The sequence below is a fragment of the Anopheles stephensi genome, chromosome 3, assembly GCF_013141755.1.
Source record: "Anopheles stephensi strain Indian chromosome 3, UCI_ANSTEP_V1.0, whole genome shotgun sequence".
Classification (NCBI taxonomy): Eukaryota; Metazoa; Arthropoda; class Insecta; order Diptera; family Culicidae; genus Anopheles; species Anopheles stephensi.
This window is the reverse complement of record NC_050203.1, coordinates 81,098,526-81,124,849: the sequence shown is the minus strand read 5'-3', so window position 1 is coordinate 81,124,849 and position 26,324 is coordinate 81,098,526. Positions and strand designations below refer to the sequence as shown.

Genomic DNA, 26,324 nt, shown 5'->3' with positions numbered 1-26,324 from the left:
ACGCTCGTCGCATTCCGCATTCCACTTCCAATTACGCTACGCGAACTGAACGAATCACATAAAAATAATAGCACGATTATTTTACCTCCACACGAGCGGTGGGTTAGCGTATGCGCTCAACAAACCACCACGCCCGAGTGCCGATTTTATCAATTGCCTTACTCGTGTATGCGTGTGTACTGCTATAAATCATAATGAAAAGTTTGATGGCATGGGTGATGGTGGTCGGCCACGTCTACACTGCACGCCTTTTGTAAACGGGCGAAATTCACAAGAATTCTTCCTATACTGCCGTGCTACCGGGAAGGTTATAAATTCCGATGTGAAGAAGGGGTTCGTGGAATGCGATCGTGAGGTGTCATCGGAGTGCAATTTCGCGAATGATGCCGCCAAACCTCTAACTGCCCTGCTCTAGAGCGGAGCTCTCGTCGAGTTGCTCAGGCTCGGCAATCGGAGCGGAAAGAAGAAACTCTACGAGTCGTCGTCGTCATCAACTTCAAGCCACCGGGAAGGGCAATGTTGGGATGTCGGCAAGGATCTAAAAATACTGACGAGATGAAGTAATTTCTCGTACGATCGTACGATGAAGCCATCTGTTTCCAATCACCCGGCAATTACTGCACGCGAATGAATCGCGTATAATTGTGGCAGAAAAGATGCAGCGACCGAGCCACAGTCACTGTCGGCGATGGTGGTCGTCACTAAAATCAGTGAACTCATCGTTGCTGTTCTGTAGGATTATGGCGTTTCCGTCTTTGATTGCAATTAGCATTCGATAAGAGAGCGGGACCAAATTTAGTCAAGATCCCCCTCCCCATCGGAAACTTTACAAATTGCGACAGTTTAAAAAAAACGCCAAGCCGTCCTAATGGTAATGCAATCAACTGTACATTTCGATTGAAATGAAGTTCTTTCGGTTTGCTCCCCCTTTTTTTTGTCGGTCGTTTATTATAAATCGCATAGCGGGCGTGGCGCCACTGCCCAAATGACTTCTTGCCCGCAACAACATCGATTGGACACTGATTTTAACGATCCCAAAATCAGCAACTGCTCCGCTCGTTATCATTGCGTCAAGCAGACCTTGTGCGGTACGAAATAAATTCAAATTAAATCTGTTACGATCCCAGCCGGAGCAGGACGGGCACGGGAACTGCCAGAGATAGCAGAGATGCTAATGATGGTTCGGTCGTATAAAAGACATGTTTGAAGCCTGCGGCAACATCACCATAACTCTGCACACAATCCGCAACATCGATCCGGTGAAGGATTTACCTTCCTTTTTTGCTGCGCTTGTAGCTGTTGTTCCGTGCTCCACTGCCACGTACCACGAAGAGGTGACCTACCGCTCGGGGCGACATCAAGCCGAGGGACGACCTTCGCAGCGAACACGCAACGGATCGTGAGAATCTCTTCTACCACGCGCGCGATAAGGGAGCGTACATCGAGCTTACAGACCTTCAATCCTCGGTGAAAAGTGATCACTTATCGCCAAAGAAACAGTCATGTTGCCCCCGTTTTTATCTTCAGGAGATTAAGAGAAGGAATACAACAAGACTCCAGCGCTTGCTACACGCTTGGTTTCTGGGAAGAAAGTATCCCAGCAGGTCCTACGTACGCTACTTAGTAAGCTCGTGCGCGTTGGGTGGGTTTGGAAGAGACTATCGCCCGAGTGGTGAAAATTAGCATTTTCTTACAAACGACTGATCATTGCTCGTGCATGTAAATGCACCGTACCACCAAGTGCAGCTTCATTGAGATGTTAATCGGGTTCAGAGACCGACGCCGCACCGCGGATGATCTTTCGTGCTCCCAAACCGGGTCGCTCTATTAGCAGCCCCGGTCCTGTCCGCTATCGGTCGGTCGGCCTGATGCCCTCGCCCAAGTATCGGTAAAACATGGCCCAACCGAAAGGGGTGAAAATGGAGATATCCAAACTGATTACATAGCAAACGTAGGTACCTGCTCGAGCAGCAGCATCATCATCAACGATTTCGCTACAATGTTGCAGCAGTACACGGACCACCCTATCTAATGTTAATAATGCGTTTCACAACGATTGCACAGTGTCTCCAACGGGGGCCGGGCGAGTTTATTGGTAAAGGATTTTAACTAACAAGCCATGGAATCGGGGTTGGGTTTGGGGTGATTTGTAAGTGTAGACAGAGGGAAAATGACTTTCCAATTGCAAATCACACCCTTGTTAAGCGTGGTGGGAAAGCTCAAAATTTCCCTTCGCGATAAGGGCTGGCCCGGTGCTCCGGAGTGGAATAACATTAAACGGGTGACATTTAAATATGTCTGGAATGTACAAAATGGTACAGAAAAATTGCAACACTTCTTGCCGATCGTGCCGAGGGCATTAGAATTAATTCAATAGCTAATCGTGTGCATACAGATCGAGTTTTAACGTCTCCACTGATAACGTGCATCACAGCGTTCCGGGTAGCGTGAAAGGCTGTCACACTGGAGGCCATGAGTTCAAGTTCTCAGTCTCGCGCTCGTTTCAAACATCTATTCGTTCCATTTTTCTCGTTAGCCATTTTGCTATTAATTGCCTCCTGATACCTTTCTCTCTCATACTTTACCTCATCACAGTTCCACGCCTCCAATGTGCATGACGACATCTCAAATTAACGAAATATTTAATAGAACCGATTACTGCTTCCTGTGTATCTCCTCTCAGCCGTCTCGTTATACTACACTGCACACTGCTTCTCCTCGCTCGCGCCCACCTTATATTAAGATGTATGATTGTCAGGCTCATTACGTGAAGTGTCACACACCGGTTGTGTTGTAGCGAAGCATATACACCCGATGAGTGATCACTCAATTCCGCCAGCAAAAAAAAGGTGCATTGTGTAATGGGTTCACACACAATTTTACATCACCCCAAGGAGCGACCAGTCACCGCAGCACCCTGATTGCATCTTCAAATTGCATCGTGCATAGAAGGCGACGGTGGGCAGGTTCGCACTAAACCCTTGGGAGAGAAGGTGATATGTGTGTGGGGTGGCTAACTCCCTCTGATTATTGCTCACGCAATCTCCCAACGACGACGACCTGTCCAGCATAATATGGGCAGCAGCCAAGACAGCAGCCAGCCTCCTCACTGAAGCGTTACGTTCTTCTGCGTGTGTGAGCTGTTGTGCAGCTTTTTAAGCCTTCAGAGCGGTCCCGTGCAGGGAAATTAACACCACCCCTCGATCGGCAACGATCTGCATTTCCGTCCAGCAGTAGTAGGACGTGAAAAATTCCCCACACGAAGTGGCAGCTTGTCAAGGGAAAGCCACCGGGTGATGATGATGATTGGAAGATCGTTTGGGTGCACGAGCATTATCGTGTTCGCGTGTGGCGCGATTACCAGCAGCCAAACGTGTGAGCAATTGGTGACTCCTCTGGCTCTCTCACTCTCTCGCGCCCTATCTCTTATCATTTTCATTAGGACAGCTTTTCCACATCGCAGCAAATGAATGTTTCCTGTAGATAAGGTGTTTTAATTTCTACCCTTTTGCGCACACTCACACACGCTGCAGACGACAGACGGTCGCCTATGTCCCTTATGGTTACGATCGGTAACGATCACCCGTGCGTTAGCTGTGCTAGAGGAGAAGGAAAAACACACATACACTCGATTTGAAAGCTCCAGTAACAAAACGAGAGTAGATGTTGGGCACGTTCCCTTCTATATTTTCCGTCACCGCAGCAACAGGTGGGTGGGTGGGCTTGATGCGAATTCCTACGGTCCTCCCAAGCCAGAAATCACACCCACCTTTCGGTGTTTGCAGTTACGCAATCTCAGGCTTCCCAGACCTGGTGCCTGGTCTGACCACAAACCAAACCTCTCGTTGCAGCAAGTCAAGGAGATCCTAGGAGATAAAATCAAAACTCCAGTATGCCCAATATGCATCACGTTCCTCTCGCTGGCTGACCTTCAGAGCGCTTGGAGCGTACGGAGTTAAAAAGTGCATATCATATTGCAGGTGGCTACGGGCTACGGGGACTTGGGCTACTGGAAACCGCAATTGCTCAATCTTCTAGCTTGCGGCTTTGGCTGCTAATGTGTTAGAAATGATTCAATTAGGTATGAACCTGGGGAGGAATTAGAGTGTTATTGAGGTGTTCTCACATTGTAACGAGATTGAACTCCATGAAGTTTTGCGTTTGGAGTGTTTGGTTTTCCAAGAAGTTTCGATATTTGAAAGAATAAAATGGATAAAACGAGAATAAATTGTTTTCGTCATAAGCATCGATCTTTGCTATCTGTGTTATCTGTGCAATTTTGAAAAGGTTTTTGATCAATTTCTTGTTCGAGAGCCAAGATACCAGAGTTTTGGAACAAATTGGGCTACGTCAACGCTGTTAACTACATCAGTTGCTTCATTGACTGTAACTTGGCTATCAATCAGAATACTATTGTTCCCTATGTCCATATCTCCATCAAATAGACAACCTCTTCTAGGACACATAACAAATTATACTTCCCTTGTTAACTCTTGACTAATTGACTATAGATGCAGCATAATAATATTCTGAGCAACCTTTCCAAACCAAGGAAATTTGCTCAGGAAATTCCAGTCTCGACCAATAAGCCTCTCCAAATCCAAGCAATTCAAAAAGACTCATTACTTTTTAAGAGCAACATTCAATTCATTTCGCGTTCTATGTAAACATTGCTTTCTTAATTTCTTATCATAAATATAGCGATTTCCCACCGCTCGTCGTTACATCACGAGGAAGCGGAAACGATTGTGCATTGCAATCACAACCCTTACAGAAAAAAAAATCTGCAAAAACCCACCACCGATCACAGGGTGGTCATCTCTCCGGTCGCTGGAATGCCAATCGACCCTTTTTTATCCGGAATCCTCCACGCAAACCACCGCACGGCTCCACGGGGCTTACTTATCTGTCGGAGCTGGATCTAAATCGCGTCTCCCCACGAGTGCGCACCCTACACACGTATCGTACGCAGACGAGATGCGAAGAGTCGTTGCAGCTGCAGCATCATCCGCAACGGCTACACGACTCGAACCACGTGGAGTGAAATTGATGATGCGCATTTAGCCGGCTGGCGCAAAACGAACGATCGGTTGCGTTGGTCGGTGGCGAGGCGGATGAAAATTTATTGAAAGTAATTAAAAGCCATTTTGGTGCATTCGATGCACCGAGCGAGGTTTGTTTGCTTATCTTGCCGCCCAACAGGAAGTGATGACATGGTAGGAGTTTTTTTTGTTCCCTTAATTTTTCTCCTCTATAGAAAGGGAAGATGTAACATAATCGATCGGAGATCACATTTTGGCAGTTTTGTACAGTTTACGCAATTTTTAAAACCGTCCGTGATAGGATCAGAACAGTGCAGCGGGTAGATGACACGTACGTAATTCATAAGGATCGATTTGAATAATGCTTGCAGTGTCGTGAAGGAAGGTTTCAGACACATGCAAACGAGAGCCGTCGTTTCCGTCATAAATAACGATCATTGTAAAGGGCAAGCGCCCTTTGGTCACCGTCAGTTCAACAAACCACCCGTCAGCTCTTGTGATGGAATGCTTTTGCTTTCTCGCAGACACATCTTCGGTAGCTCATCGAGTGTGGAATTGCTTCTGCTCCGTGCCATAGTGTTGAATATGTTTTATTTATTTGTTTAACCACCAGCGCACACCAGCCACATGTGACTCCACCAATCGAGATACAAATAGACGGTTGCAAACCTCGCTCCCGGACGCTACGCTTCTACCTCGTCAGAATGCATCTCGCCCTCGGTACGAAAACGTAACGCCGGCGTAATCCATCGCTCAACGCAGATCCACCGCTGCAGATCGATAAATCTTACTAATTTACGATGCAGATTGAGCCGATTGTCGATGGCTCGGTGTGTGTCTGTTTGTGTTACCATCGATCGATCTTGTGCGGCTGACGACTTTCGGCTTTTACTTTCTACCGGAAGATACTGGCCCCGACACCGAGAGGCGTAGTTGTAGTGTGCAGGGATGCATCATTCCACTTAGTTGGCACCAGCCGCTGGTTGAAGAAGAAGCGTTCGTATTTACAAACGATCGTTGAGATGCGGAGAGACCGAGAGAACTCCCGCCACATTGTTTAGGGCGTCCTGAGCGGTCGTCGGGTAAGCGAAAGGCACCCGGCAAGTGACATTTTGAACGCCCGGTCTTAGGGCGCACTCTGGGTCTTTGGCTACGATAATGATCGTACTATGCTGGCTGGCTGGCTGGTTGTGGGAAAATGCATCTCCCGAGTACCAATGCGGGCTGGCGGTTTTTTTTGTTGTTGCTGTTGCAAAATGAGTACAATTAAAAGCGACATAAATTAGCCCTACCGGAAGGGCTTTCTGCTAAACGGTGGTGCGTTCGGTGCTGCTCGATGCTTCGGTTGGACCGAGCTATGTGAGAAAATTGAGTTGGTTGTTTCAAGGAAGAAAAAAACAGCGTCGGAAGACTAGAATTATGAGCTTAAATGAACTCTTAATTCACTAGGAAGTCATAAACGTTTGACAGTTATTATTTGATAGCATCAAGGGTTGATGAACAATCCAAAGTCGTATTTGATCAAACGTAATAACAATTCTCAGAGAGTAACATCTTTATATCTGAACGACAAACATCATAAAATTTCAAAATGGATCTTAGTTGTATTTGACAGCTGCCATTGTACAACAGCGCCATCTGTCAGAAAGCTTCATGAACCTTTAAGTTTAAGTAGATAGATTTACTAATTTCGTAGCTATCAGTTTCGACTCTTCGACGAAGACTTCTCACAATAGATCCAGGACGTCCCTGATGAAGAAAAAAAAACTTCTGAAGGATTACAGGCTACTCCCAGACTGGTATCATTATTATCACGAAATGTCATCTTGGAGTTGGAGTAAAGATAGTCTTAGTTATGATAGACACACATGTGCCTTAAGACTTAACTACCTAAACACTTATACGACATCTATTTCCTGAAACTGTCATTGTTACGACAGTGCCATCTGTTGGAAAGCAAGCGGAAAGACCATTTTATTTGACAAATTTACTAATTAGATACATAACAAACGAGTCCAAACACCAACATCTTATGGCTTGTGGTAAAATGAGAGTATAAAGAAGGACCTCACTACGATAGTGTTCAGCAAAACAGCCATAAAGTGATCAAGCACCCCAGACAGTTGCATATTTTATAGCGCTTGGGGTTTTACAACCGCACGTCACATTTACGACTGCACAACAGTCGCAGTGTGAATGCATCGGTCATCAGCACCTTGTTTGTATTGTGTTCACCTGCAGCTTGAAATTTAAAATGCAAATCGCATTTTGTAGCACCCAAACAGTGGCACCGTGCTTCTCGTCCACCTGACCACATACGGCTGAGGAAGGTGTTGAACCAGAACCCGCACCAGTATCACCAGTCTCCCATTTGTGCGTCCGAGTTCCGGAAACTCTTTCATTTTCCCCCGAGATGACAATCGTGGCGCCTTCGTCTCTGTGCGGGCCGTGGTTGCGTGATGCTTTATGAAAAGTGACGAGCAGCCAAGGGACGATATGACGGCCAGACGACGCGACGTAAATAAGTAATTAATCAATCGCGTGAAAACAAGGGAAAGATGCGGACAAAGCGACACAAACCAAGCGGATTGGTGGGATGATGATGATGCTGGTCGGTTTGTTACAGTTTTGTAGGTGTCTGGGAGACCGTACTGTCGCCGGTTGCAGCAGAAGAATCGTGATGTGCTGTTGCAAGAAGGCGGGTGAATAGTGCGTTTTAACGGCGGGCCGTTAAATTGACATCGGTTTGGTAGTGATGGTTCACTTTCCTTTTTTTCCCCCCGTTCAAAGGTTAGGGTTGCGTACCACACACGTCCAAAGTCCGAGCTCAAGTTTCCAAGATGACCCTCTGCGTTCTGCGTCCAATTTAGCTTGCAGAGTTGCGAGCTATAGTCGGTAGTAAGTCGTGGTTTAATTATCCGCTTAGGTCTCCCAAGGGAGACTTGAAAAACACAATCGCCTCCATGTCACTGCGGAGGACCTCCTGTGGATAACATCGCAAGTTTGAGTTCTCTGTTTCGCACAGCTTGCCAACGACACATCAATAATTATTAGGTTAATATTTCATCCCCTAGTCATGCGGTAAAGTCAGCTTAACCGTAGCGTACCTCACGACTCACGCTCAACTTCTGCCCAATATGATCCCAAAAGCAGAGAGGATCTTGGATCGCTCGGCTGAAGTTTTCGGGTGCATGACTTGGTGATGATCCGATTTTAAATGATTTAAGATCTCCCTCCCTCCAAGTTCTGGTTCGTGGAGCGAAAAGGCAATCGGTGCGGTGGACTACTTTTACTTTAGCTCTTAAAGTTTGGCGTGAGAAGGAGAAGTGGTGGTTCGCAGGCATCGATGGTGATGCTTCAGTTTTCGTGAGCATGCTCACGATCGGAATTAAGACATGAATCCCTTTCGAGAGTTGGGTAATCCCGGTGGAAATGTAGACTGTTTATTAGATTCCACCTAAAAAGAGGGAGTCTTGGTTCCAGTTTTATATCATTACCTTCAGTGAGATGGATGGAATCTTCTGCGAGGAATTTCTTTGTTATGGTTAAACGTCAAAGGTGCGATCAAGAATTTCAAGTACACACCCAGTACCTGCGATATTCACCTCAGTACTTTAACAAGGAAGCGTTAGGATACTTCATAATATATTCCACAGATATTACTTTGCATCACACGGGCAGAGTATTAAAGACAACTATAAAACGGGCAATAACTATTCATCATCTTATTGCGGATCGAGGCACGCCTTGTGCGTTGTGAATGGATGTGATGATTTATACCCTTGAAGACCTCTTGAGAATAAATTAGCTAGTAATAACCAATTCTTAAGTGATATTACTACTACCTGGCTAGTAATATAAATTCTTCTCATTGCACTCAACTATAAAAAATATTGTATATTGATCTCAACCTTCCATGGGTTGATCGTAATAAAAAAAAACTCTATTATCTCACCATCCACCGACAGAAAAAGCCGTATCAAGATGAACGCGCGCGCGGAACTGTTTGCCCCATGCCACCATGTGGCACCGTTGACATTTGAATTTGATTTGCCTCAGTAAGGAGTTACCTTTCAGACGGCAGAGGTTAAACAGACCCTTCTTATACGGGGGCAGCCAGACCATTTCGTTCGACATTCGGCATCACCTTTGGGCTTAGGATGGTGCGCTCTCGAGGTCCAAAACGGTGAGCCCACGGCGTGACGAACCACGCCTTAATATTTCGCTCCAACAATATCGATCGGTCGCGTGAGGCAGCGATGGTCGTCGTCGTAAAAGGTCAAACCGGGCGGACCACAGAAGACTTCTCGAGTGGGGAGAGAGACACACTTGAGGAGATTAACAAACCCCCTAAGGGGTGTATTCGTAGATATTTCGAGTACTGTTTTGCGATAATGGAGCGAGCTACTGGATTTGGAGCGAGCGACCAGGCAGGCTACCGCACTTGAAGAGAGCTAAGTTAATGGAGGGTGCAGTTCTTGTGTGGCATTTGACAAAGCTACTAACTGTATCGAGCACTTCCAGCCTGAAGTGGCGTTAGGCTTTGGAAGGTGATTTGGGCAAATTTGGATAACCTATCGATCGGTGAAGAGGTTTGTGAGCTGCCCCAAAAATGGGATAATTTAATTTCATTACGGAGTTATGGTGCCGCTCAACTTTACACCTTTGTCGGGACCGGTGTCTGATCAATCGATACTTTTGCACACCTTCATCAAGAAATCTACTACTACTGAGGCCTCCAGAAAAGCAGCATCAGCATCTTCGGATCCACACAAACCCATCCATTAAGTCAAACGATCGTTTCTTAATTGAATTTACCATACCGAGCTACATAAAACCCCAACCATCACTAATTGATTATTTTTTGCTCGTTTCGTTCACAGGTATGGCAATTCGCGTGCAGAGAACCTCCATTCTCTACCATACTGACAGGATTGTGTTCCAGCGGCGGTAAAGTAATGTTTTGCGTGTGCCCTGGAGGCTTTTGTTTCGCGTAACTCACGAAACATATGGCATTCTAAGACGCGTCATGTTCTAAAATCGTTAGCAGGTCGTCCAACTTCAACTCCACTGCGAGCATACGGTTTTTCAATTCGTTTTCTAATTTTCCACGCCGTTTTGCAGTCCCTTGGAAGCGGACTTGCGTGCGCGGGGTTCGCTAGCGTGACAGAACTTAAAAAGCAACCTCCACCACCAGGTCCAACATAATCTCATTAACCGGTCACGATCGGTGTTGTGGTGGCCCGAGGTGTGCAACAGTGTATCGCGTCGGTTATTGCAGCCAGTAATCCTCCCACAAAAAAGGCACACGCTAAAACTCCATTATACACTCTACCACCAGGAGATGGCTAATCGGGTGATCTAGCTAGGCTCACGCGTATCTAAGAACTTTTCGATGCTGCTAGCAGATTCAAGCAGCAGATAGTGTGGCTCTGATCCGGTTTTGTTGGATGACGGTCATGCCGACGGATAGAGCAGGGCGACATTGACCAGTATCGTGTCTAACTAAGCCGCCATGGCCTTCTGGCTGGGGAGAAGCGTACGAGAGCAGGTCTCGCTTTTGTGTGTGATTTATCTAATCTGTACGATTTGAGCTTAATGGGTTTTGGTTTGGGAAGCTAACCTCAGCAGGTAAATTGCTTTTTAATTTGTTTATCGTGTTAAATCGTCGGTCAGAATGTGTTATAATCGCATTCTACATCACGGGATGAATATTTAGGTACAAAATTGCGTTCGTAAACGTTGATGGTGAGGAGAATTAGATCCGCACGCCGGAATGTATGCAATTTGGTGTGTTCAAACACCTTGACATACACTGAGAGCACTTACTAGAATTACTTCTTGGTGGTTAGTGGTACTATCAAGACGATTAAAAATCGTCGTAAAACTATTAATTGCATACTTTCAGGCGCTATCAAGACTCCACTCAGTTTTGCTTATTTAATTTGTACAAGCAATTTGTTGCATCCTGAAAAGCCTTTTTTCGATTGCTTTCATCTTGCATCCTTCGTTCAAGGCAATGCAAACCCCAAACCCCAAAACAACACTCTTTTCGCCCAATAGCCGCTAGGGGCGCCATGAAACACCCTAACCGAACCGATGGCATAATAGCCTCCGGCGGTTCAGCTTTGAAAGCCTTCGATCCTATGCTGCTCTACCAGACAAATTAGCAAACGATTTGTAGCAGCGTTAGCTTACAGACGTTCTCTCGGCCTGACTAATGCGCTCAGCACCGTGGCTCACCCATTCATGCGTTTCATCATTTAAGGTTTTCGAAAAGTTTGACATCCCGTTCGATGTCGACGGAACTTAGCCGGAATAGTTTGACGTACAGCTGTCACTTTAGTGCGGCAGATTGAGTGAGTGAGTGAGCTGCGTGAACATCGTGTCGTGGTGTGCGCCCGCTCGTTATTTGGGTTGGCAATTTCGCCACGGAAACGTTTGTCGTTCGTTCGCGATTGGTTCCGCTTAATCTGACAGGCTCGTTATTTGTGGCCCGGCCTGGCGGGTGAAAATAGACACGATGATGATACCCCGGCGACAGATTAGCCGTAAAAGATAAGTGATTGTCTCGCAAAGCTCAGGTTTTACTACCGGTTCCACCGGGTTGACACATTCACCTCCGTGGTTGGCAAATTTCTCACAACCATCCGGAAGGGGGTGAAAAACAGGCGCTAAATCTCACAGCCACACGTCAATGCTTTCTTTCGCCCGAGCCGACGTGTGTGTGTGTGTGTGACAATCGGTGGCCTTTGGACTTGGAATGCTTTAGCTCAGCTGGTTTGTGTGAGGGTCCCGCTCGCTATCCTACACGATATCACGGTATCTACGGAAGAGGATCAACCATATCACGGCGATGTATCGTGGCTGAGCAGTATCCGGCATTGGCATCTCGTGCCTTGAATGTTCCTCAATGCACACGAGAGACATGAGCGAGCCGTTTACACACGTGCAGCGGAGTTGGGGAGTGCCTTCAGTAGGCCATCATCGCTGATCGTGATCGTGAAAGGAAAACAAAAGCATCTAAATAATTGAGAAGGATAAACACACTTCCGAATGGTCTTGGGCTCTTGGGTGTTGCCGTTGCTCAAACAGACCCGGTAAGGTTGTTAACGAGGTCAGTTTGCAGCTGTACTATACGTCGGCACTTGAAGCTGGTAGACGCAATACGGCACGCCAATCTACTCTGGTGGGGCTACTGTTGGAGGTAAGGTTTTTGAAAATACAAACAACAAACACAGAACATGAAATCAAACCACTTTTCCAATTCCCGGCAAAAAGTGGGAAAACATTCACGAATGCCTCATGTATGAGATAGAGCGGGAGGGACAGCTCAGTTATTGATGTCTAAGCATTGGAACTTGAGCCCCTGTGTACACATCGGAAGATCCATCTCTCGCCTGCCTGAGGACTGCCGACGGGGCAATGTTGTTTGAATGAAATTGAAAGTAAAGCGAGGCACGCCACTCTTCGCTTGTTTTCTTCTGTCTAGTTCACCCACAAGAACGCGCGAACGGGTGCTGTCGATGATCGATGATGAAGTTGGGGGATTATTTAGGCCTTTTAGACATTTGGTTTTTGGTTTGCATCAATATTAATTGCATCTTATTTTTTCTTTTAATTTTCATGCGTTTCTGGTTTCTGTTCCCTGCTTTTAATTTTACGCTCTTCTTAAACACACAACACAACTGTCAAATTTACTTTCAATCGCATCGCACCACACACATGCATGCGCACAACACCGCATGTCCAACGCTTTTATAGTTGCACGAGCAGGGACTATCACATCTACCACGTCACGAGTCCTGAACCGGCGGCATCGATCGCAAAGGACGATGAGGCGAAGCGTCCTGACAGCAGGGGCATTGCCTCGGTCTATTCACTGAACTGTCGTCATGGTGGAGGTGGTGACACGATCAGCAGTGACGATGACGACCAGGACGACGAAGACACCGATGGCACTGTGTCCACCTCGGCGTACTCCGTTGCGTCGTCTTCCTCTTCCTCTTGCCATTCGGCTTCACGCAACTGGCTGGAGTTGCTGAGTCCCAGAATTCCTAGCCCTTTCAGGATGAAGCGCACGATTGCGTTGACGTAAGTCCAAATCTGTCCAATGTGTGTTTGTGTGTTTCTGTGTGGCGTGTTTATTTTGCGTTGTTCAATCGGCTTTGTGTTTTGGCGTTCTGTTTGGAGATGCGCTTCGCTTATGCTTCGGTGTTCTTTTTATGCCTCATTTTTTCCATAAATTAAATGATTTCTTACCAATTTTTATACAACGTGAGATCTGAATTTTCTAGAGACGATTTTCCTTAGTTCTTTTTAATGCTAGAAGCAAATATTTTTGCCAGCGTTTCGAAAATGCTGGAAATTTTCTCGAACGCCTTCGATATCTCGGTCACAATCTGAGATCCTGTTACGGGTGGTTTCTCCGTACTGGATGTCACTTGTGAAAGAGTCGTTGTTTCGGGGGCTAGCGTTGTGCTTAGCGTCATTCCTTCGGCAGTCACTTCAATCGTAGATAATGTGATCGACTCCGTTGTGGTGTCCGATTGCGTTGAGGATTCAGATCGTTCTGTTGTCGACTCGGCTGCCGTCACCTCTGTAGTTGGTTCTTCCGTCGTAGACTCTTCTGTTGTGGACTCCTCTGTTGTTGACTCGGATGCTGTCCCCTCAGTAGTGGATTCTTCAGTCGTAGACTCTTCCGTTGTGGACTCCTCCGTGGTCGAATCGGATGCTGTTACCTCAGTAGTGGATTCTTCAGTCGTAGACTCTTCCGTTGTGGACTCCTCCGTTGTCGACTCGGATGCTGTTACCTCAGTAGTGGATTCTTCAGTCGTAGACTCTTCCGTTGTCGACTCGGATGCTGTTACCTCAGTAGTGGATTCTTCAGTCGTAGACTCTTCCGTTGTGGACTCCTCCGTTGTTGACTCAGATGCCGTTACCTCAGTAGTGGATTCTTCAGTCGTAGACTCTTCCGTTGTGGACTCCTCTGTTGTTGACTCGGATGCTGTCCCCTCAGTAGTGGATTCTTCAGTCGTAGACTCTTCCGTTGTGGACTCCTCCGTGGTCGAATCGGATGCTGTTACCTCAGTTGTGGATTCTTCAGTCGTAGACTCTTCCGTTGTGGACTCCTCTGTTGTTGACTCGGATGCTGTCCCCTCAGTAGTGGATTCTTCAGTCGTAGACTCTTCCGTTGTGGACTCCTCCGTGGTCGAATCGGATGCTGTTACCTCAGTAGTGGATTCTTCAGTCGTAGACTCTTCCGTTGTGGACTCCTCCGTGGTCGAATCGGATGCTGTTACCTCAGTAGTGGATTCTTCAGTCGTAGACTCTTCCGTTGTCGACTCGGATGCTGTTACCTCAGTAGTGGATTCTTCAGTCGTAGACTCTTCCGTTGTGGACTCCTCTGTTGTTGACTCGGATGCTGTCCCCTCAGTAGTGGATTCTTCAGTCGTAGACTCTTCCGTTGTGGACTCCTCCGTGGTCGAATCGGATGCTGTTACCTCAGTAGTGGATTCTTCAGTCGTAGACTCTTCCGTTGTGGACTCCTCCGTTGTCGAATCGGATGCTGTTACCTCAGTAGTGGATTCTTCAGTCGTAGACTCTTCCGTTGTCGACTCGGAAGCTGTCACCTCAGTAGTGGATTCTTCAGTCGTAGACTCTTCCGTTGTGGACTCCTCTGTTGTTGACTCGGATGCTGTCCCCTCAGTAGTGGATTCTTCAGTCGTAGACTCTTCCGTTGTGGACTCTTCCGTCGTGGACTCGGATGCTGTTACCTCAGTAGTAGATTCTTCCGTTGTCGACTCGGATGCTGTAACCTCAGTTGTGGATTCCTCTGTCGTCGACTCTTCCGTTGTTGGCTCGGATGTAGTAACCTCAGTTGTGGATTCCTCAGTCGTCGACTCTCCCGTTGTGGACTCCTCCGTTTTTGACTCGGATGCAGTGACCTCAGTGGTGGATTCCTCTGTCGTCGACTCTTCCGTTGTTGACTCGGAAGCTGTCACCTCAGTAGTGGATTCTTCAGTCGTAGACTCTTCAGAAGTGGCTTCTTCCGTTGTTGGCTCGGATGTAGTAACCTCAGTTGTGGATTCTTCAGTCGTCGACTCTTCCGTTGTTGACTCGGAAGCTGTCACCTCAGTAGTGGATGCTTCATTCGTAGACTCTTCTGTTGTGGACTCCTCCGTTGTTGACTCGGATGCTGTCACCTCAGTAGTTGATTCTTCAGTCGTAGACTCTTCCGTTGTGGACTCCTCCGTTGTTGACTCGGATGCTGTCACCTCAGTAGTTGATTCTTCAGTCGTAGACTCTTCCGTTGTGGACTCTTCCGTTGTTGGCTCGGATGTAGTAACCTCAGTTGTGGATTCTTCAGTCGTCGACTCTTCCGTTGTTGACTCGGAAGCTGTCACCTCAGTAGTGGATGCTTCATTCGTTGACTCTTCTGTTGTGGACTCCTCCGTTGTTGACTCGGATGCTGTCACCTCAGTAGTTGATTCTTCAGTCGTAGACTCTTCCGTTGTGGACTCCTCCGTGGTCGAATCGGATGCTGTTACCTCAGTTGTGGATTCTTCAGTCGTAGACTCTTCCGTTGTGGACTCCTCTGTTGTTGACTCGGATGCTGTCCCCTCAGTAGTGGATTCTTCAGTCGTAGACTCTTCCGTTGTCGACTCGGAAGCTGTCACCTCAGTAGTTGATTCTTCAGTCGTAGACTCTTCCGTTGTGGACTCCTCTGTTGTTGACTCGGATGCTGTCCCCTCAGTAGTGGATTCTTCAGTCGTAGACTCTTCCGTTGTGGACTCTTCCGTCGTGGACTCGGATGCTGTTACCTCAGTAGTAGATTCTTCCGTTGTCGACTCGGATGCTGTAACCTCAGTTGTGGATTCCTCTGTCGTCGACTCTTCCGTTGTTGGCTCGGATGTAGTAACCTCAGTTGTGGATTCCTCAGTCGTCGACTCTCCCGTTGTGGACTCCTCCGTTTTTGACTCGGATGCAGTGACCTCAGTGGTGGATTCCTCTGTCGTCGACTCTTCCGTTGTTGACTCGGAAGCTGTCACCTCAGTAGTGGATTCTTCAGTCGTAGACTCTTCAGAAGTGGCTTCTTCCGTTGTTGGCTCGGATGTAGTAACCTCAGTTGTGGATTCTTCAGTCGTCGACTCTTCCGTTGTTGACTCGGAAGCTGTCACCTCAGTAGTTGATTCTTCAGTCGTAGACTCTTCCGTTGTGGACTCCTCCGTTGTTGACTCGGATGCTGTCACCTCAGTAGTTGATTCTTCAGTCGTAGACTCTTCCGTTGTGGACTCCTCCGTTGTTGACTCGGATGCTGTCACCTCAGTAGTTGATTCTTCAGTCGTAGACTCTTCCGTTGTGGACTCTTCCGTTGTTGGCTCGGATGTAGTAACCTCAGTTGTGGATTCTTCAGTCGTCGACTCTTCCGTTGTTGACTCGGAAGCTGTCACCTCAGTAGTGGATGCTTCATTCGTAGACTCTTCTGTTGTGGACTCCTCCGTGGTCGAATCGGATGCAGTGACCTCAGTGGTGGATTCCTCTGTCGTCGACTCTTCCGTTGTTGACTCGGAAGCTGTCACCTCAGTAGTGGATTCTTCAGTCGTAGACTCTTCAGAAGTGGCTTCTTCCGTTGTTGGCTCGGATGTAGTAACCTCAGTTGTGGATTCTTCAGTCGTCGACTCTTCCGTTGTTGACTCGGAAGCTGTCACCTCAGTAGTGGATGCTTCATTCGTAGACTCTTCTGTTGTGGACTCCTCCGTTGTTGACTCGGATGCTGTCACCTCAGTAGTTGATTCTTCAGTCGTAGACTCTTCCGTTGTGGACTCCTCCGTTGTTGACTCGGATGCTGTCACCTCAGTAGTTGATTCTTCAGTCGTAGACTCTTCCGTTGTGGACTCTTCCGTTGTTGGCTCGGATGTAGTAACCTCAGTTGTGGATTCTTCAGTCGTCGACTCTTCCGTTGTTGACTCGGAAGCTGTCACCTCAGTAGTGGATGCTTCATTCGTAGACTCTTCTGTTGTGGACTCCTCCGTTGTTGACTCGGATGCTGTTACCTCAGTAGTAGATTCTTCCGTTGTTGACTCGGATGCTGTCACCTCAGTAGTTGATTCTTCAGTCGTAGACTCTTCCGTTGTGGACTCTTCCGTTGTTGGCTCGGATGTAGTAACCTCAGTTGTGGATTCTTCAGTCGTCGACTCTTCCGTTGTTGACTCGGAAGCTGTCACCTCAGTAGTGGATGCTTCATTCGTAGACTCTTCCGTTGTGGACTCCTCCGTTGTTGACTCGGATGCTGTCACCTCAGTAGTTGATTCTTCAGTCGTAGACTCTTCCGTTGTGGACTCCTCCGTTGTTGACTCGGATGCTGTCACCTCAGTAGTTGATTCTTCAGTCGTAGACTCTTCCGTTGTGGACTCTTCCGTTGTTGGCTCGGATGTAGTAACCTCAGTTGTGGATTCTTCAGTCGTCGACTCTTCCGTTGTTGACTCGGAAGCTGTCACCTCAGTAGTGGATGCTTCATTCGTAGACTCTTCTGTTGTGGACTCCTCCGTGGTCGAATCGGATGCTGTTACCTCAGTAGTGGATTCTTCAGTCGTAGACTCTTCCGTTGTCGACTCGGATGCTGTTACCTCAGTAGTGGATTCTTCAGTCGTAGACTCTTCCGTTGTGGACTCCTCTGTTGTTGACTCGGATGCTGTCCCCTCAGTAGTGGATTCTTCAGTCGTAGACTCTTCCGTTGTGGACTCCTCCGTGGTCGAATCGGATGCTGTTACCTCAGTAGTGGATTCTTCAGTCGTAGACTCTTCCGTTGTGGACTCCTCCGTTGTCGAATCGGATGCTGTTACCTCAGTAGTGGATTCTTCAGTCGTAGACTCTTCCGTTGTCGACTCGGAAGCTGTCACCTCAGTAGTTGATTCTTCAGTCGTAGACTCTTCCGTTGTGGACTCCTCTGTTGTTGACTCGGATGCTGTCCCCTCAGTAGTGGATTCTTCAGTCGTAGACTCTTCCGTTGTGGACTCTTCCGTCGTGGACTCGGATGCTGTTACCTCAGTAGTAGATTCTTCCGTTGTCGACTCGGATGCTGTAACCTCAGTTGTGGATTCCTCTGTCGTCGACTCTTCCGTTGTTGGCTCGGATGTAGTAACCTCAGTTGTGGATTCCTCAGTCGTCGACTCTCCCGTTGTGGACTCCTCCGTTTTTGACTCGGATGCAGTGACCTCAGTGGTGGATTCCTCTGTCGTCGACTCTTCCGTTGTTGACTCGGAAGCTGTCACCTCAGTAGTGGATTCTTCAGTCATAGACTCTTCAGAAGTGGCTTCTTCCGTTGTTGGCTCGGATGTAGTAACCTCAGTTGTGGATTCTTCAGTCGTCGACTCTTCCGTTGTTGACTCGGAAGCTGTCACCTCAGTAGTGGATGCTTCATTCGTAGACTCTTCTGTTGTGGACTCCTCCGTTGTTGACTCGGATGCTGTCACCTCAGTAGTTGATTCTTCAGTCGTAGACTCTTCCGTTGTGGACTCCTCCGTTGTCGACTCGGATGCTGTCACCTCAGTAGTGGATTCTTCTGTCGTCGACTCTTCCGTTGTCGACTCGGATGCAGTAACCTCAGTAGTGTATTCTTCCGTTGTGCTCACCTCTGTTGTCGTCGAACCGTAATCGATTGTTGTGGTCGCTGGATCTTCACCTTCACAGTACACATTCTCCTTAAAATCACACTCACATCGTTCCTGATTGAAACGCAAGTCGTTCGGACACGACACTGACAACATCAGCCCAAGCACGCACAGATTATACTTCGTACACGCAGCATGATCCACTATCACAAGCCTGCGTGGATCAAACACTTGCGGACAAACTGTGGCACAGGTGGTCACTGTCTCTATTGCAGTGTCTCGTCTCGATCGTTCAACAACGTCCGTTGAGCGATGTCGGACGCAGGTTTTATCACTATCGCTCCACACACCACCCTCAGGACAATGTGCTTCAATTTTGATTCTCCCAACACAGGTCACATAACCCGTCGGACTGTGAGGCATTGCATGCAGCGTAGACAACTGTCTGGCACTGTCATACCTTGGGCAGATGAAAGTGGCAGCTACATGCAGATAGCATGCAGTGCTCAACGCTAACGCGAACAATGTCCGTGGGAAACTCATTTTTGTATCACTTTATTGCACTTTTCACTTCACAACACCTTTTTTTAAGCACTTATTCTTATGGTTCTTGCGTTCCAATTGAATCCGGAGTGTTTTGCTGAATTGCTGTAGGAGTTGCTATCCCGATCCGGTCGAATTTACCCACTGCAGAACGAGCGAGCTTCCTTTTATATAGGGACGGCACGGTCGCTTATAAAAATATCAACAAAACTCATACCAAAATACCAATTTTTCAAGTGGAAAGTAGATAATATTTTTTTGTGATAAACGGAGGCACTTTATCATCACATTTTTACTCTCGTTTGCCCATCGAGTATCGGTGCCGCGTGAATCGTGAGAGAACAAATATGCCGCCATCCCAAATATCGCGTCACACCATGGCGCCCCTCGTGCCGCAGCCATGTCTTGTCAGACCCCTTCAGGGTACTTCATTAGCTTCGACTTTGACACAGGACGCGTAGCGTAAAACGTTTAGAAGAAAATTCAATTGGAAAGTAAAACGCAATCCGCGCAACGTGAGTTGTGATAAGTTGTGTACGGTTCGACATTCACACCTTCTTCTCTACGTGTACAACATTAGCGGTAATGAGGTATCCCACTTTCGGTACATTGTTTTAATCGTGAGGCTCGAAATTGTTGATTTATTTCGTGCGTATTAAGTTCGATTCGTGACTCGATGTGTAGAACGCTGTTCCGCAGCATTTCCCATGCCCCGTGAAGGTGTTGGGAATATTAAGGTCACTCTGTCAGTCGCTCCCGGGAGCGATTAGCGTCGGAGGGACAGTAGGTTAAGGTCTGGTAGGTTTTTTTTTGTGCCTTAGGGAAAGCATTTTTCGTTCACAATGGCCGGTAGTAAATGTGTCACTACAATTGCGTTCATTTTACCTGAGCTTCCTGACACTAATCAACCGTTTGAACCGTTCGAAGAGTGCGCGTCGCCATTTGTTCATTCTACACCCGCTAAAAGGAAAGAGGGGAAAAAACGGACGGGGCGCATAAAAAACCCCCAACATTCAGCCGAAGAGACATTGAATAAATGGCCACACAAAGCAACGCCATTAACACTGTGGCCCAGCTAGGTGAATGGGTGTTTATGCTTCATCACATATGTATAGACAGTTTCAGTTCACACCAACCGCATCGCCATCATTACTTTGCTGCTTGCCTTGCCGCCTGGTCGGATGATCACTTTCTCATCATTTCACACTGTGTTTTTAAATTAAGCATCGATTTTCCCTTTTTTCCCCTCGCTGGGCCGGCGTTACATACAGCTACCTGTTGCTATTTTCGACCCGGAAAAAGGCATTTTGAAAATGGCTTCAAAATTTTCCTTCCAAAATTTTCTAAAAATGGCAAATTTTGATTCTTTCTTTAAGCCTTCATTTCCGCTACTCTCCATTGATAAAAAGTTATTCATGGGCAGGCAATTCTGCCTCAGTCATCCTCAGACACCTACCGGTTTGAAGTGTGAGACAAGCATTGTTTACATGCAAAAACTGTGGTTTCCCCGTTGTTGGGACTTTGCTGATAAAAATACTATCAGACACCATCGATAAACTTCGCACTAAACGGGAATAATGGCCGGTATACAAATGCGAGCTTGTTTAAAGAAAGATTCATCGTCACCGGGTGTGTGTCGTCATACTTCACTCATCATCTGCTTCTTCTACAGCAAACGTTCAAGCTCAAGAGGCTTTTCCCTCCCCTTTTGATTGACTGAAGATGAGATTGACTCGTCGTATTTGCAGAGCATGCTTTTGTTTCATTTACAAGCAGAGAGGTGATAATTTGCGCCGTTGGTAAACATTCCCTTACCACGCGAACGTTTATTTTTATTCCTAATTAATCATTCTTTTCAAGAAGCTCTTGAAATGCTTTCTTCTATCATTACTCAATATGTTGCAAGCTGCTTAGGTTGTTGAAGGTATGATTTTTCATTTATTTATCAGTACATGATTATGATGAAAATGTTATTTAAATTAGCAAAACGCGCCAAATTTAAACGGCCATCAAAGTGTTGGAAACTAGCGCCACCTGCCTTTCAAATGAGAAACTACATTAGCGCCATCTGTCAGGCAGTAAGCGAGACACTTTCTTTGCTGTGCAGCTGCATTCAGTGCTTGCCCCTCAAGGTATGCAAACGGCTGTACATGAATTTTCGTTGCTTCGGTTTGTTCATCGTTTAGTGAATTTATTTACTTTTGAGTATTAAAAATAAATGTAAAACGTTGATTTCATTAATCAAAATTAAAAGAAAAAGTATATTATCAAATATTCTCTCGCAAAACCATTTGAAATATCTTCAATTTATAATATTTGTCGTGTGAGAATTATTCGTTGTCTACTTCTAAATATTCACCTATGGCATTTAACTGAGCCAACAATAGTTCTACAAAAGTTAAAAAATAAGAAGATAATCTCCATAATCTTCAACAAGCGTGCTCTCAAAAATATTTAAATAGCGTTGCTAACGAGCTTGTTTAACAGCCGTTTCCGTTCTGCAAGCTCTCCAAGGAACACGTCCCGAAGACTTCCTCTAAATTCCACCACAAACCTACAACTCAATTAATTGCAGTAATCACCATCCAGTGTATCGAAAATCTGCCTTGCGTTGTCTCTCGAGACCGTCAATAATTTAATTCCATTCAGCTCATTAAGATGCGAACCACCACCACAACACAACTCAGCCCTCAGCTCAAGTCCCCAAATTCGAACCACAACGAATCCCGTTAATTCGACTCCGTCTTTCGCTTCAAGCAAACCTACATCTGCTCCACACCAGCCCAAAAAATTATACACATTGTGCATTGTTGTGCTCCGCGAGCGCGATCTCCAACCCTTTTCTTTTCGGGAAAATTGGGAAGTGAGAAACACAAAATCGCTGCCAAAAAGATAGAGTCCAGTTTTTTGTTGTTCTTCTCCGTTTGATGATGATGTAGAAAAATGCGAACATGCGAAAACGGTTAATTGTCGGAAGCTTAGTTGGAGGGGAGTTGGGCTAAAGGTATGTGTGTTTCGGAAGCGCGCTTTTCGAAGGTGAGGAATTAAATGTGCCAAAGCGCGGGGTTGGATTAGGCTGTCGAGAAAGAGCCCAAAGAGGAAAGGGATGCAAAGGTTGAGCTTGTGTGTGCGAGTGTCGCTATGTGTTGGAATCGGGAAGGGGTCGAATCCGGTTTGAATTCCGGCTCCCAAAACAAAACAGATAATCAAGCTCCGTGTTCTTGTGCCTCTCATTTCCCTTTTGTAGCTTTTGTGAGTCGGGCAGACTTGGCCATCGTTGGGTGGATGATCAGCGCTTTTGATGTACTGCTGGCTAATTTCTGTTTGCATATTTAATGCCCTTTTTACATCCGGATACTGATCGCTTTTTCGACCTTTTACTCTCTTCTACAGGAGCAACTCGAAAGCTTCCTACCTGCCGAGACAGCCCCGGGACAAGCTGCACTCCGATCCGGACCATGGTAGCTACAAGCTAACGCTCACTTCCAACGAGGACTGCATCAATCACAACAGTAGTAACACTGGCACAGCGACCACCACAACAACGCCCAACAGCGGTGGTGCAAGTGGCGGCCATGATGGATTCCCGGAGGAGATCATCACCACCGCCACATCGCCCAAGTGTAATCTACCGGATGTGCTTCCGCCCGGTGTAAAGTATTCGCTGTACTCCACCAACAACAACAACAACACGGTCAACAACAACAACAGCATCAACAACCAGCATAATGGCGGTATGCTGAAGTCCAAGCATGGAGGTCCTCACTCGGCCCCGATCATCTCGACGGCAAACAGTCTCAAGTCACTGTTCAACTTCAGCACATCCTCTTCGGACACCTCGAAGGATCGCGAAGGGCCGGCAACACCGCCCACCCTAATGTTCAACGGCAACGGTAGTGTGAGTCCTCCGCTAGCCCAGATCCAGGCCACCTCCCCGAAGTACACCTCCCAATCGTCGTTCGATCTGAAGAAAACGCAAATCCTGGACACTGGTGGCGATTCGCACTGCAACGGTTACCATCTACACAACGGCAACGGCATTCTCGGTCTGCCGACAACTCCCACCACCACCAACGTTAGCGCCACGGCCACCCTGACCTCGATCGCTTCCATCAACCATACCGTGGTGGTGGAGGAGGAGGAGCAGCTGGAGCTGGTGGAGCCGAAACCGACGGCAGATGAAGATGCATCAACAACAACTTCCAACACGGCCACGCCCGACGATAGTGTACCGCCGCCGCTTCCCTCCACACCCTCGCCGGCCCTCAGCAACGGTGGGCCAGCCAACTGTTTGCCGGTGTGGCCGACCCAAACTGTAAATAATTGCAGCGAAAATTCCGAACATCTAACCAATTTCGACCACCAACACCAGCGCGAAGCGCCGAGCAGCGGTACCGTTGGTTCCGCGTGTGCCAGCTCCGAACGGCCCGTGACGGAGGCGGCCGTCGACAGTGAAGTTTCGCCCGCCAGCACGTCCACACGCAACGATGCGTCGAACGACGCAACAGCAACGCAAGCAACGGAAACACCAGTCGTCCCAGTGGAAGTTGTCGTGGCCAAAGAGCAGGAAGGAGAAAGTTGCCCCAGCGGGTCCGAACTGATCGTGAACGGTAGTGTTGGTGATCATAATTCCACCACCAGCAGTGGCTCTCCCGTGCCCGGTCTAGAACGCGTCACGAAAGAGATCAACCTGTCGCCGGTAGCGTCCACCGAGGACACACCGGTTGTGAGTGAAGTTCCGCTGCAACGAACGGAAATTGTACTGCGCGTTCAGGCGCCAACATCGGAGGCCGCTTCCCAGACCGATATTGACGAAACTGGTACGATTCTTAGCCGAGGTATCGCTGAGCTAACGATCGATTGTGGTAGAAAGAAGGATTCGCAGGTTAGCTCCAGTCAGCAGTCCTCGAACGGCACGGTTACTTCGGTCGCGACGTCCACCACGTCCAGTCCACTCGGATCGCCACCAGGAACTCCGCCGAGCGGTAAGGAACCGGGTCAGAAGTTCTTTGCTGCACCGTCGACTTCTCCGCCGCCGCCTCCACCAACGCCCCGTAAGCTACACCCGGAGGAGATCGATTGCGATAAGCTGTCGCACGATCTTGTCAGTCAACTGTCACCGTCGGATAAGCTGCACACCATACTGGGTAAGTGATAGGGTGATGTGATGTGAAGTGTTTTTGAGTAGTAGTGTGGCGAGGCTTATGAGGTCTGTGACGTGACTCAAGTGATCTAGGGAAACAAGAAGTTTTGATGGGAGATCTTCAAAGGGCCACTCTTTAGTGAGGATATCTGTGAAGTTTGTTTGTCGGTGTTTTGAGTCTCTGAGATTTCATTTCGGAACTCCCAATTCAAGCCCTACTATTTGACGTGTAAAACATGGGAAAATGGGAAATCCCCGGCCCAAACGACTTCATAATTACAACCTATCATTGATGGTGCATTACACGGACATTTATGAACCGCTCGCCGACTGGCGGGTGCTATAAAACTGTCCTCCGCTGGGGCTGTAAGACATTGCGGTGCGAAAGTGGAACAAATGGAAAATCTTTAACCACAAACCCACCCAACCCGTCCAAACTATCCCAAAAACGGGCAATTACAGATTTCGTTCAATTTCCCGCGAGCGAGAGATGAGATACTGATGTCCGGTGGGGTCCCCCACATTTGGATTTGGTGTTGTGCTTGATTCGGAAGGGAAACAATATTTACTGTCTCTCCCTCTCTCCTTCTTTCTCTGCCTCTCTCTTTCCCGAGTGGAGATGAAGTTTTTCCCACCTGTATGGCGATCGCCCCTCTCGCCGTACGATCAGCTAAACAAGCATCAAACACGGAGGGTGCGATAAAATCGAAAGTTTGTTTGTGAAAAGATATGGCTTCGATGCGAATAATAACTCGCACACGCGGAAGAGCGCGCCATCTTACAGCACCAAACAAAAGAAAAAAAAATTGTAAACAAAAGCCCTACAACGTACGGAGAACGTAGAGAGAAGAGGGATAATAAAGGGAAAACTGTTAAATTTTCCCCCTCTTAATCTGCGACTGATGGCAGAGAAAGTAGGTTCAAGGTAAGTTTTTCTTGCGATGGGTTTTTTGGAAGGTTTTTTTGCGAGGGCTTAATAATTTGGATCTTCGCCCATACTTCAAGACTGATCTTCAGAAACTTCTAATCACTTTGAGGTGTTAGGCAATAATGGGTAAATTTTATCACCTTCACAAACTCCCAACGCGTTCTCCAAATCGGCCGGAGATCAGTTTTATGAAATTCAAACCAACGCAAGGTGACTATTGTTCGTCGGGATGGATGAAAGATCGTGTGAGCTCCATAATGCACTCGGTCTCAAAACAACTCCCCGATGGAATGTTGGCGGTGATGTGGGAAAGTGTTTTGTTTGGGACATTGAGGTGGTGCAGGTTATGCAAAGTGGTCTAGATTTGCGTGGGAGCTCCCATAGATCTCAGCCCTGTTAGCTACGGGAAGGTTTGCGTTATATTCGTCACGTCACTTCCGATCGCTAAGACTCGGTGTGTACTGTAACAGCTCACTAACTAGCGTGCTCTCTCTCTCCCTCTTATGACAGCGCCGAAAACATTCAAATCCACGTCGGACTACGTGTCCGACCTGTTCAACATCCAGATCGCACCCCGACCGCTCAAGAAGGATGCATCGACCGAAACACCAACAGAAACGGGTGGCGGTACACCGAAAAGGTAAGGCACCGTGCCACAGGGCAACATTCTAGATGCCAGCTGCTGTTTGCGTGCTCGACACATCTTAATTAAGCTCGTTTCCGGTTCGTGTTCCAAAGTAATGCTCCAATTTTCGGTTTGTGTTTGCTTTCTTCCCTTCAACAGCCCGCTCGGTATTCTGACGTCCAGCTCAACCTACTTTCAAATCTCCGAACCGAAGGCGAAGCTGATGACGCGCTACAGCCGCGAGATGACCCTGATCAATGGTGATTGCTGTGATCTGACCAAGAAGAAGGTAAGCGTCCTTGCCGTGTCGGAATGTTTCGGAATTCGGAGAATGGAAAGTGCGTACTTGCAGCAGCTAATTGCGGTACCGAGCGTTCGAGTCTCGATCAGTCGCAATCCGAGGACAGCTCTAATTGTTTCAACCACATGC

General features: G+C 47.4%; 2 protein-coding genes across 9 annotated transcripts in view; one reads left to right on the top strand and one right to left on the bottom strand.

Moving 5' to 3' along the window:
* LOC118513202 (protein Shroom) overlaps positions 1–26,324 on the top strand; it is a 182,184-nt gene that overhangs the window by 151,047 nt on the left and 4,813 nt on the right. For all 6 annotated transcript variants that reach the window (XM_036058696.1, XM_036058697.1, XM_036058695.1 and 3 more), the window contains 3 exons: positions 22,592–24,345; positions 25,780–25,909; positions 26,054–26,183. In XM_036058696.1, coding sequence (XP_035914589.1) covers positions 22,592–24,345; positions 25,780–25,909; positions 26,054–26,183 — 2,014 coding nt within the window. The remainder of the gene's footprint in view (positions 1–22,591; positions 24,346–25,779; positions 25,910–26,053; positions 26,184–26,324) is intronic.
* Positions 12,618–19,358, bottom strand: LOC118513204 (platelet binding protein GspB-like). Of its 3 annotated transcripts, none has more exons than XM_036058702.1 (7): positions 18,389–19,358; positions 17,615–18,316; positions 17,141–17,542; positions 15,722–17,098; positions 15,593–15,664; positions 14,333–15,046; positions 12,618–13,957 (listed from the first exon to the last, which is right to left on the bottom strand). In XM_036058702.1, exons 1-7 carry the CDS (start codon positions 19,196–19,198, stop codon positions 13,352–13,354), a joined length of 4,683 nt encoding a protein of 1,560 aa, XP_035914595.1. In that variant the 5' UTR covers positions 19,199–19,358; the 3' UTR covers positions 12,618–13,351. The 3 variants fall into 3 exon arrangements, with proteins under 3 accessions (XP_035914595.1, XP_035914594.1, XP_035914596.1); XM_036058701.1 differs by lacking the exon at positions 15,593–15,664 and adding an exon at positions 15,392–15,592 and having other exon boundaries at positions 15,722–17,140; positions 17,213–17,542; XM_036058703.1 differs by lacking the exon at positions 15,593–15,664.

What these genes read in the sequence shown, in the direction of transcription:
- LOC118513204 (XM_036058701.1), bottom strand. Translation starts at nt 19,198, where the DNA reads ATGAGTTTCCCACGGACATTGTTCGCGTTAGCGTTGAGCACTGCATGC. An exon ending in CTGAAGAATCCACAACTGAG is followed by an intron (nt 18,317 to 18,388) that starts GTTACTACATCC and finishes TCCACTACTGAG; the next exon opens with GTGACAGCTTCCGAGTCAAC. An exon ending in CTGAAGAATCAACTACTGAG is followed by an intron (nt 15,593 to 15,721) that starts GTGACAGCTTCC and finishes TCCACAACTGAG; the next exon opens with GTAACAGCATCCGATTCGAC.